Source organism: Ciconia boyciana, chromosome 33 (assembly GCF_034638445.1).
Source record: "Ciconia boyciana chromosome 33, ASM3463844v1, whole genome shotgun sequence".
Lineage (NCBI taxonomy): Eukaryota > Metazoa > Chordata > Aves > Ciconiiformes > Ciconiidae > Ciconia > Ciconia boyciana.
Window position 1 is genome coordinate 1,364,950 of NC_132966.1, and position 10,695 is coordinate 1,375,644.

At 68.3% G+C, this 10,695-nt stretch overlaps 2 protein-coding genes across 7 annotated transcripts; one reads left to right on the forward strand and one right to left on the reverse strand.

Moving 5' to 3' along the window:
- Positions 1-95: 95 nt before the first annotated feature.
- On the forward strand, positions 96-1,160 carry GEMIN7 (gem nuclear organelle associated protein 7). Its single transcript, XM_072848889.1, has 2 exons — positions 96-218; positions 759-1,160. The coding sequence occupies exon 2, from the start codon at positions 767-769 to the stop codon at positions 1,118-1,120; it is 354 nt and encodes a 117-aa protein (XP_072704990.1). The 5' UTR covers positions 96-218; positions 759-766; the 3' UTR covers positions 1,121-1,160.
- Positions 1,161-1,236: 76 nt separating this feature from the next.
- CLASRP (CLK4 associating serine/arginine rich protein) lies at positions 1,237-10,339 on the reverse strand. Of its 6 annotated transcripts, XM_072848887.1 has the most exons (21): positions 10,247-10,339; positions 9,543-9,760; positions 8,701-8,798; positions 8,080-8,181; positions 7,175-7,254; positions 6,835-6,919; positions 6,279-6,424; positions 6,077-6,173; positions 5,779-5,857; positions 5,498-5,571; positions 5,244-5,285; positions 4,861-5,088; positions 3,874-4,125; positions 3,243-3,422; positions 3,118-3,157; positions 2,063-2,123; positions 1,926-1,984; positions 1,799-1,845; positions 1,611-1,693; positions 1,422-1,446; positions 1,237-1,323 (listed from the first exon to the last, which is right to left on the reverse strand). In XM_072848887.1, the coding sequence occupies exons 2-21, from the start codon at positions 9,639-9,641 to the stop codon at positions 1,281-1,283; spliced, it is 1,920 nt and encodes a 639-aa protein (XP_072704988.1). In that variant the 5' UTR covers positions 9,642-9,760; positions 10,247-10,339; the 3' UTR covers positions 1,237-1,280. The 6 variants fall into 6 exon arrangements, 1 of the variants encoding a protein (XP_072704988.1); XR_012039997.1 differs by lacking the exons at positions 1,237-1,323; positions 1,422-1,446 and having other exon boundaries at positions 1,658-1,693; positions 3,114-3,157; XR_012040000.1 differs by lacking the exons at positions 1,237-1,323; positions 1,422-1,446; positions 1,611-1,693; positions 1,799-1,845 and having other exon boundaries at positions 1,947-1,984; positions 4,880-5,088.
- Positions 10,340-10,695: the final 356 nt, after the last annotated feature.

Sequence of the window (10,695 nt, forward strand, 5' to 3'; positions counted from 1 at the left end):
CAGAGGAGGCGGCAGCGCCAACCGGGAGCGGCGGCGGCAACGGGGACACGCGGGGAACGGCCGTGAGCCCCCAGCCCCCCCCCCCGGCGCCCCCTCGCCCGTTAAGACGAATCTGCGGCGACGGTAAAGGGCGGCCCGGGGAAGCGTGGCGCACTTCCGGTGGCGGCGCGGCGCGCATGCGCGGCAGCCCCACGCGTGAGCGGGAAGGCGGCCCGGCGGTACGGCGGCCCCGTGGGAGCGGAGTGGGGGTGCAGCGGGAGACCCTACGGGCGGGGGGCTCCGTGGGGAGCTGTGGGGGCTCTGTGGGGGCCCAGTGGGCGTGGGGGGTTTAGGGGCGGGAGCGCTCCACGAGGGGCACTGTGGTCCTGTGGGGAGCGGGGCTGTGGGGTCATATGGGGCTGTGGGGGCTCTATAGGGGGTCTTGGGGGATGTATGGGGGCAGGGACCTGTGGGGAGGGAGAGTTCGGGGGAGGGGAGGTTGGAGGCTCTGTGGGGCAATGGGGGGGCACAGAGGGGTGCGTGGGGCTGTTGGGGTGGGGGCGGCTTGGGGTTTTGGGGGGTCTTGGGGCTCCGTGGAGCGCCCTGGGGGTCTATGTGTGGGGTAGCAGGCGGTTGGGGGGCTGTGGGGGGCAGAATTGGGGGTTCAGGGGCTCTACAAGGGGGGTGGCACAGGGATGCAGCTCCCCTCAAGGGGGAAGGAAAACACGGGGCATGGGCGGCCTGCAGGTGACCACCCCCCACTTTTCTCCCCCCCCCAGGAGCCGCCATGCCGGTACCGGTACCGGTGGGCGTCCTACGGCTGCCGCGGGGCCCCGACGGCTGCAGCCGGGGTTTCAGCCCCGCTTCACCCCGCTTCCAGGCGCTGCTGGGGGGGGACACGGCGGCGCAGGGGGTACGAGCAGCCCTGCGGCAGCGGTACCTGCGGGGGCTGGCGGCCGCCCGGGGCCGCCCCACGCGGTTCTGCCTGCGGGCCGGGGTCCGCGTGGACGCCATCTTCGGTGCCGCCGACGTGGAGGCCGTGGCTTTCCAGGTGGACGCCCTGCGGACCCCCCTGGGGGTGCAGGCGGCCGCGCTGCTGCGCTGCGCCGACGTCCTCGCCTACTCCTTCCTCCTCGACTGAGGAGGAATTGGTTTTAATTATTAAAAAAACCCAACCAAAACCCCTTTTTCTGCCCTTTTCTGACCAGAATTACAATTGCTCTGGAGGAGCGGGAAGAAAAAAAAAAAAGCCCAGGATTCAGGTTTTCCATCTTTATTTGCCGTCAGCGGAACCGGCGCCGTCAGTGCCGGTAGTGAGGGCTCCGGGAGCGGGACCGGGAACGCCTGCGGAGGGGCGAAGAGGGGGGGTTGAGAGTGGGGGTCCCCGGGGAAGCCCGGCCACGGGGACCCCCCACCCGTGGGGGGGGAGGGGGGGGCGGTACCTCCGGGAGGAGCTGTATTCCCGACCTGCAAGGCAGAGGGGACGCACTCAGGTGACGCCGGGACCCACCGCAGCCCCCCCTTTTCCACCCTTTTTTCCCCAGCTTTTCTTTCCCGCCCCTCAAAGCCCTGATGATGGGGGGGGGCTCCCCCAAGCCCCTTTCCGCCGCCCCCCTCACGCCGGCACTCACCGTAGCGCGGGGAGGGGGACCGGCTCTGCCGGCTGTACTGCCTCTCCCACTCCTCCCGCTCCTTCTCCCGGCGCTCTCTCTCCCTGTCGAGAAATAAAATGGCGGGGGGGGGGGGGGGGGGGGGTACGCTGCGGCCCAGACCCACCGGATCCCACCAGATCCCACCGGAGGGGCGGGAGAGGATTTACTTCATGCGGATCTTCCGGGCCATGGCCCGCAGCTCGTCCTCCCTCTCCTGCAAGAGAAGAATCTCCCGTTAACCGGCTCCGTCCCGGCACACAGTGCCAGCCCGGCTCTCCCCGTGCCCTCCCCTACCTGTCTCTCGTGCTCCTGTTGCAGCATTTTTTCCTGCGCCGCCTTTTTATCGGCTTTAACTATATAAAAAAATAAAATAAAATGGGGGGAGGCCGGGAGGGGGGCGGGCGCAGCGGGGGGACGCGGGTGCTGCTTACACTGCCGGTTCAGCGCCTTCTGCATGCGCAGCTTCAGCTTCTCCTGCGGCGTCAGCTTGGGCTGCAACCAAACCGGAGCCGCGTGTGAAGGGAGGGGGACGAGGACACGGTGCAGCCACGCCGGCCCGGCCTGGGGGCCCCCCCAGGCTCCCCCCACCCCACGGCAGACACCGGCTTCGAGCGCCGGCCGGCCTTGCCGCGGTGACAGCGACATTTCTGTGCGCCCCCTGAGCCCCTCTGCGGGGGTCCGGGCGTCCCTGCCCACGTCGCTGGGGGCTTTGCTCATGCCCCGCACCCTGTCCCCGAGCAGCGGGGACCTCGCGCGTCACCCGTGGGTGCTGTGGGGACAAACGCTGGCGGTTGAGGGCGGCGTTGGAAGCGTGAGCCGCTCCCCACCAGAGCGCCCGCGGCACCGGGAGGCGGCACCTGCGACCCGGGGACGCTGGGGGACACGCGGGCACGGCCCAAAGGCACCTGGGGACCCCAGGGACAGGGTGGCCTGGGGACAGAGGGCGGCTGGGGACAGCCCGAGGGCACGGGGAGGCTGACGGAGCCGGAGAGGACAGCCGTGCCCTCGCCCCGTCAGCAGCCCGGCCGCCCCACTCCGAGGGGGGCGAGGGGCTCCCCCAGCCCCCTGCCACCGCCTCCGCCTTCCCCCCCCCAGAGCAGCATGAGGACCCGCCAGGCGCGGGGACAGCCACCGGCCGCAGGGACAGCCACCGGTGACAGCCTGGACCCAGCAAAGCAGGGCAGGCAGCCCCCGGCTTCGGCGCAGACGGCACCCAGCGCCAGCCGGATCCCGGGGGGTCCCCGCTCCCCCCCACCCGCCCGGAGCCGGGACTGCCCCGAGCGGCCGTGGCCCCGCTCCCGCCCGGCAGCCCCCCAGCTCCAAGGAGGGAGCGGGACCTGCGCCCGGCCGAGGAGGGGGACGCAACGGGTCGCGGGGGGGGACCCGGCCTCAGTCCCGGCACCTCCGCCAGCCCGTCCACCACCGTGTCCCTTAGCCTGCTCTGCAGTGATGCCAATTAAACAGGTGAGGTTAAATTCTTACTGACTTTGGCAGCTCCTGTCTCTTTACCAGCAGCAGTGTCAGCCCTAAAAGGGGGGAATAAAGAGCGGGGGGATCAGCACGGGGGGCCCTCACCCCCCTCCGGTGCCCCCTGCCCTTCCCCTCCCTCACTTTTTCAGTTTCTCCCCCACGGCGGGCGACGCTGCGGGCCTCGGCGGTTTCTCTCGCACCGGAGACACCGACTTGCTGCGACTCCGTGAATCGCTGGGGCTTCGGCTGCTCCGGCTGCTGCTCCAGTGTCGGCTGGACCTGCCGCCTCGCCGGTAACGCTCCCCGGACCTGGAACGGCTCCTGTGGATGGGGATTCAAGGAGGGGGGTGTCAGGAGGCTCCCAAAGGCTGACTGGGGGCCCCCCCCCACCCCAGCAGCGAGCGGAGATGGTGCTGGGGGAGCGCACCGCGTCCCGCAGCCCACGGGGTGAAGCCACCTGCTAGCAGGGTGAGCAACGGGATTATTTTCCCCTTTATCTAACGCTGGCAAGACCTTTTTTGGATACGGGGACCAGCGTGGGATTCCCAGTAACAAACTGGGACCAGTCTGGCAATGGCTGGAGCACGAAGCGGAAGGGAGAGGCCGAGACGCATGGGCTTGTTCAGCCCGAAGAGGCGGCAGAGAGGACGGTACCGCCGCCTCCGGCTGAGCGGGAGGGTGACGAGCCACCGGCAAAACTCACCGCGGAGGAGCCCAGTGAAGAACTGGGGTGAAACGGGCAGAAACTGGGACAGCCGAGGGCAGAGCTCACCTGGAGCGGCGGCGGGAGCTGTAGCGATACCCCCGGTCGGGGGAATAGGATCTGGAGCGGCGCCGGCTGTCCCGCGAGCCCCCTCCCGAGTAGCGGCGGCTGCGGCTGCGGGAGCGCGAGTACCGGCGGCTGTGGGAACGGCAGTAGCGGCTGGAGCGGTGGTAGCCGCCGCCTCGGTGCGAGCGGGAGCTGGAGCGGGAGCTGGAAGACGAGGAGGAGGACGGGGAGGTGGAGGAGGACGAGGAGCGTCTCCTGGAAGGGACAGACGGGACGAGCTGTTGGCACACAGGACGAGCGAGGAGGGGCCGGGACCCTCATTGTCCCCAGCACTGGGTGGCACCGCACGGCAGGGGCACGGCCGGACCCGTGGGTGCCGGGGGCTGAGCTACGAGGAGAGAGCGGGCACCTCTCCCCTGCCCCACGCCAGCAGCCTGCCTCCGGGCACAGCCGGAACGGCCCCAGAGCCGCTCAGCCCTCTGCCAAGGGCCTCCTCTCGGGGGGCAGCAAGGCCTCCGGACCCCCAGCCGTGCCGGGAAAGGAGCCACGACGGCCACCCCGACTCCCCCCCCGAGCTCTCCAGGAGCCGGCAGACACTCTCGTTCTTTTAGGGCAGGAGGTGTCTTGACTCACACCCAAACTCCAGCCCCCCAACCCTGCCCGTCTCCAGGAAAACCCGGAGATGCCACAAAGACCCTCTCTGAGCTGGCGAGCCGTGCCCCGGCACCGCAGCAGAACCGGGGCAGGCACACGTCCCGCACGGTTCCGTGACGGAGAACCCACCCGCTCCCTCCCACCACGTTCCCCCCTGCCCCCTCGAGAAGCGCCAGCAGCCAGGCCACGGCATCGAGAACATCCCCTGCCAGCGTCTCCACGCAGTGCCGGCCCGGCTCCGTGCCCGCGAGGGGCCGGGCAGCTCGCCTGGCCCACCGCCACCGCGCCTCTGCGGGTAAGGGTTGGGAAAGCGAGCCGGATGGGAGAGTTACCGACCGGGACGAGGTGCTATGACCTGCCGCGGCGCTGCCCGGCTGCCCTGGGGCGGAGCGCTGTTTGCCGAGTGCGGTGGCTTTTCCGGAGACGCCGCCGGCTTGCGCGGATGCTGCTGCCGCTTCCTCGTCGCTGCCGCCGAAGCTGGTGATGAAAGTGATCTTCTCCTCGTGGCCGGGAGATGGGGTGCGGGAACGGGAGCGGGATTCGGAAGTGGATTCCGAGGGGGAGCTGCGAGGTGGCAAGGAGGGAGGCAGCGTCAGCTGGTGAAAACGCTCCCTCCCAAAAACCGCGGGTGCCAGGTTCCCCACCGGCCACAGGGACCCGCAGGAAGGGGATGTCCCCAGCCTGGAGAACCCGCTCGTCCCAGGGTTGCGGCCGCTCACCGTTTGTAGGGGTCGTAGGTGGGGCTGTCTCTCCGTGCGTAACTGCGAAAGGAGCGAGCGTTAGGGAAGGAGAAATCAGGAAATCGGCGGGATGGCACCAGGGGACGGAGCCCCGCGACCCCACGCAGGCTGGCACGGGCACGGACGACGCCCGGGACGGAGCAGGGAGGAGCAGCCTGGGAGGGATCCGAGCAGACCAGGGCCGTGGCCGAGCTCCGGGAGCCCCGTCTCTGCTGCCGGGCCAGGGAGCTCACCTGGGCGGGCTGATCTTCCTCCCTTTCAAGCGTTTCTCCCTGAACTCCCTCCTCTGGCGGCGAGAGCGACGGCCCTAGGAGAGCAGCCTGAGCTAAGAGATGGCACCGGCCAGGGGGAAGCCACCCCGGGTGTTTACGGGCCCCCCCTCGGGAGGCAGAGGTGCCTCTGCGAGCACTGGGGGACCAAGGCGCCCGCTCGGCCCAGCCCGGTGCCCTGGGAGGCTCCCGGCCAGCGAAAGCTCGCCGCGGGACGGGGCAGAGCGTGCCGGAGCTCCCCTTACCGAGTACATCGCCTTCTCCTCTTCCAGGGCTTTGGCATTTTTAATAGCTTCCGCCTCCTCTTTGTCCTTCCGCAACATCCTTTTCCCCCCCCGCCAAAAAAAGAGAGACCCTCAATAAGAGCCCATCGGCCAGCACCCAGAAAGGGAGCCTGTGCTCGGGGGAGAGGTTTTTGGGGGCCCCCATCCTAGAGACAGGCACGTCCACAAAGGCTTCAGCCCCCAGTGAGAAGGGGAGGCCCCGGCGAGGCTCTGCTGAGTTCCTGGGGCTTTCCCCGGCTGCCTCAGCCACCAGCCGTACCTGACAAAGTCCCCCTCCGCCATGCCGTACGTGGTGGCCTGCTTGTTCAGGTCGGCCACCTGCTCCTGGTTCAGCTCGTCCACGTCCACTTCCACATCTGCAGGCAGAGCGCGGGCAGCTCAGCACACCCCGAGCCCGCCGGGGCGGCAAGGCAGGGCTCGGCACGTCTGCCGAACCGGGGGAGGCAAGGGAGGGCCGTTACCGATATCGGGGATGACTTCGTCTTCGTCCGTGTTGCTGTCTTCCTCGGAGTCTTCCTCCTCCCCCCGCTTCTCCAAGGAGTTCTCGAGCTCAGCCACGGTGCTGTCCTCGTACGTGTAGCCGATAGAAGCCTTTTTCTCCGCCAGCCTGGGCACAGACACGCTTAGCCCCTGCCCGCCTCTCCCCTCCAGCGCAGCAGCTCCACGCCGGGCAAGAAGGCATCAGGACCGAAAGTTTCCTCGGGAAGAAACCGGCCCTTCCTCTGCCTCCCTCCTCAGCCACCACAGCTCCGCTCGGCCCCAGGGCAGCCTTGCGGCCGCAGCGACAAGGACGGGACGGACGTTTCAGCGCGGAGACGCAGGGGACAACTTCAGAGCGTCGCCGAGAGCAGCCGAGGGAGGACTGCAGCCGGTGGCTGCTCAGTCCCACCCCAGTAAAGGGGAAACTGGGACCGGTTGAACAGTGGGTGTTTCCGAGGCCGTGGAGCCGCGGTCCCAGCATAGCCCCCAAGGACAGGGACGTGACAACCATCCTCTGTCACCTCTTGTCACACTCACTTCTTTTTCTCATCTTCGTTTGGCTTCTGGAGTCCCCCGTAGAGCTCGTCAATGTAGATCTGGTAGAGACACTGCTCCTCCGAGACTGCAACCACACAGAGAAGTTACCAGCTTGCTTTACGCCCACTCGAGAGAGAACAGCTCAGAGAGCTGATTAACCGCAGCTCGTTAGCGGGGACGCGGCTCCCCCAGCGTTCCGCCACCCCCAGAGCGGGGACAAGACCGTCCCCTCGCCCTTCGGCTGGCGCCACGTCGAGCCGTGCCCTGGATGAGCTGGAATCGCGGGGGCTCGCCCTGTCTCGGCGCAGCCCCGACCCTCCCGCCCGCACGAGACACTTACTGCCAGCAAAGTCGTTCTGCACGAGGCCTCGGTACCGCTCGTAGTTGCACTTTCTCTCATCGGATTCCTGCTCGGGGGAGCTGGAAAGGAGGAAATCGCAGCCGTTGGTGCTCACGAGCCTCTGGGGAGATGGAGGTTCCCCTTCTCCCCGAGGGATTTTGGACGGTGGAGAAACCACAGCCCCTTTCTGCTCGGATTAGCAAGATCAGATCCCTCGCTGCGTGAAGAGACCGGGGCTGGGGTTTGCAGGCGGGGGATCACATCCCGGTCCGGGATTCCCTCAAAAACCCAGCAAAGGGACCAAACTCCTCTCCAGAGCTTGCGCCGAGGCCGGAGAGGGTCAGGAGGTGCCAGAGCAGCGGCGAGCAGGGGCAGGAAGGGAACGCGGCTGCTCTCCACGGACCCAGCCCCAGCCCTGGGGGCAAATCCGCCCTCTGCCCCGTCCCTGCTCAAAGCAGGGCTGACTACAGCAGCCCGCTCCAGCTGAGCATCGCTCTCTCCAGAGAGAGACACCCCACCGGCCTCTGGGGGTCGTGTCGGTGCTTAATTAACTCCCTTGCTCAAATTTTGGCCTTGTCATCGCACCCTCTTACTGCAAAGAGCTCAGCTCCATCCTCTCTAATTTTTTAGGTACGGAAAAGCTGCTGTCGGGTTTCCCTTCGCCCCGTGCTCCAGCCCTACCCATCCCTCTGCGCTCGCTCCAGCTTATCCTCCTTGTACTGGGATCTCTACACTGGTCCCAGTCTAAAAAGCAGCCCTGCCCGCTCTGCAGCGACCCCGGCCAGGCTTGCAGGTGACGCTGGCTCCAAAACCTCGGCCAACCGCTCCAAAACAGACCCGAGAAGGCCTGATCCGGACCCGGCAGCTCCCGTCGAAGCGGGGTGCCCCGGCGCCCCACGGCTTACATGGGGTTCAGCAGGGGCGGGGTGTACATGGGGATATAGTCCAGGTGCGCCCGCACGTCGAAGCGGTCGATCATGTTGTTTGTGTCCCCCTGCCAGGGCATCCTGCGGGGAGAGAGAGGTCGTCAGGGCTGGGGGACAGCTGGGAAGCCCCCCCCCGGGAGGAGCAGGGCCCCCCCAGACCCGCACAAACCCCCCCTTCGAGCACTGATGGGCACGCTTGGCTCTCCTGCATTAGTCACTCCCGAGCGGGGAGGGGGGAAGCAACTCGTTTGCCGCAGCAGCGTCTCCTAGAAGCTCTGGCGGAGGAGGAGCCGAGTCCTTTTTAGAGAGCTTTGACGAGCAGAAACCGGCCCAGATTTTATTTCCCAGTGCGGAAGGGACCCGGCTGCACTACGAGGAGCCGAGCAGCCGGGGACGTGCCGTCGGCTGGGCAAAACCCCCCCGCATTCACCCCTGAACCCTCGCCGGCGGGCTCGGCACCTCTCAAAGACTCTGCGACTGCGCGAGAGCCCCGGGAAAAGGTGACGCTTTCGGCGAGGCACCGACGGCTCCCCCCGAAACCCCTTGGGGCTGCCCGGGGAGCAGCGGGAGACGGCTCCCGCCCCGCACGGGGCTACTCACATGTTGACGGGGCTCTCGGCGGCCAGCGCGACGGCCGAGTCCAGGTGGACCTTGCAGGCCCGACCGTGCACCTGGAGAAACTGGGCCGGGTCCTTTTTCTAGGAGGAGCAGAAACCCCCCAGGGTTAGGGGGGGAAAAAAAAAAAAGAAAAACGAAAAAGGAGTAAAAACCCCGAGGGTTAGAAAAAAGGGAGCAGGAGCCCTGAGACTCAGGGAAAAAGGGGGAGCAGGAGTCTGGGGGAAAAGGGGGGCCCTGAACCTTGGGAAAAGGGGGAGCCCTGAGCCTTGGGGAAAAGGGGGAGCGGGATCCCTGAGCCTCAGAGAAAAGGGGAGTCTTGGGGAAAAAGGGGAGCCCTGAACCTTGGGGAAAAGGGGGAGCTCGAGCCCTGAGCCTTGGGAAAAAGGGGGAGCCCTGAGCCTCCAGCGCTGGAGAAAAGGGGGAGCCCTGAGACCCGGGGAAAAGGGGGGGAGGAGCCCTGAACCTTGGGGAAAAGGCAGCGCAGGAGTCTTGGGGAAAAGGGGGAGCAGGAGCCCCGCGTCTCGGGGAAAAGGGGGATCCCTGAGCCTTGGAGAAAGCGGGGAGCACACAGGGGGGCTGTTTTGCCTGTGGGGGTTTAGGGCACCCACCCAGGGACACCCCCGTGGGGTCCCCCGGGAAGGCAGCCGGCAGCGAGCGCCGCAGCTCCTTTATCCATCCATCCCTCTTCCACCCCAGAACGAGCCGCGAAGCGCCCGGACGGTTCCCAAACGCCCCGGGTGCGCCCCGAATCAGGGCCCATCGAGGGACGGCGTGCGGGGGGCCACCGCTGTCCCCGGGGAGGGGACGAGGCCGGGGACACTCACGATCTTCTCGTAGTACTCCCTGCGACGCTCTGCTCGCTTCTTGTAGTCCACCATCATCCCCCGCAGCTTGCGCTCGTGCTTGCGGGCTTCGTGCCACATCCTGGCGTCCCCCCGGCTGCCACCGGGCCGGGGGAGCTCCCACCGGGCCCCGAGGAGGAGGAGGAGGAGGAGGAGGAGGAGGAAGAGGAGCTCCTGGAGCAGGGACGGCTCTTCCCTGCCTGGGGGTGGAGGGCTGCGTTAGGGGACAGGGCGGGACGTGGTGGCCTGGGGACACCTGGCAGCGATACGGGGGGGCACCCCAGGGTGACGGGGAGGGGACACCGGGCACCCCGGGGAGGGGGAGGGCAGCGGACGGGGGAGGGGGAGCCCCGGCACCCAGCGGGGGATGGGGGGCCGGGGGCCGGGACACCGGGCACCCCCGGGGCTGGGGAGGACACGGAGATCTCCCGGGGCGGGGGGGGGGGGGGAGAGGACACACCGGACACCTCTCGGGGCTGGGGAGGGGGGAGACACGGAGACCCCCGGGGCGGGGGGAAGGGAGAGCCGGGGGCACAACCCGCGGAGGAGGCCGGGCGAGGAACCCCCTACCGCGCCCTCCGTGAGCGGCGGCCGCTGCCCCGGCGGGCGGGGGGGGACCCGCCGGAGGATTGCTGGGGGGAACGGACACACGGGGGGAGGCGGCCCCGCCGCCATTAAGCACTCACCGCCGGGCCAGCGGCCATACAGCGACCCGGAAGCGGAAGTGAGGCGGCGGGGAAGGGGGCGGAGGAGGGGGCCAGGGCGCTGCGCATTGGGGCAGGCGGATGACGTAAGGGAGGGAGGGGCCAGTGGCGAAGGTGCGCGGTCCCCGAGTACCGCCCCCGGGGGGCGGGGCCTGGTAGTGGAGGCGGGGCCTGGGGCTGGGCGGGGCAGCGGGGGCTGGTCCCAGTCCCCGGGCTGTACTGGGACGGGCTGGTCCCAGGGGTGGTCCCAGTTCCAGGGTGATACTGGGCCAGGCCGGTCCTGATGCTGCTCCCAGTCCCCGGGCTATACTGGGCCAGCCTGGTCCCAGTCCCCAGGCTATACTGGTCCCAGCTGGTCTCGGTCCCAGTCCCAGTCCCAGGGCTATACTGGGCCATGCTGGTCCCAGCCCCTGGGGGATACTGGGCCAGGC

Bases quoted from the DNA above. Each gene is read 5' to 3' on its own strand.
- GEMIN7 (XM_072848889.1), top strand. From the start codon at position 767: ATGCCGGTACCGGTACCGGTGGGCGTCCTACGGCTGCCGCGGGGCCCC.
- CLASRP (XM_072848887.1), bottom strand. From the start codon at position 9,641: ATGTGGCACGAAGCCCGCAAGCACGAGCGCAAGCTGCGGGGGATGATG. The intron at 8,182-8,700 runs GTGAGTAGCCCC...CTCTCCCCGCAG, and splicing joins GCCGAGAGCCCCGTCAACAT to GATGCCCTGGCAGGGGGACA. The intron at 5,858-6,076 runs GTACGGCTGGTG...GGGGGGGAAAAG, and splicing joins GCGGAGGGGGACTTTGTCAG to GATGTTGCGGAAGGACAAAG.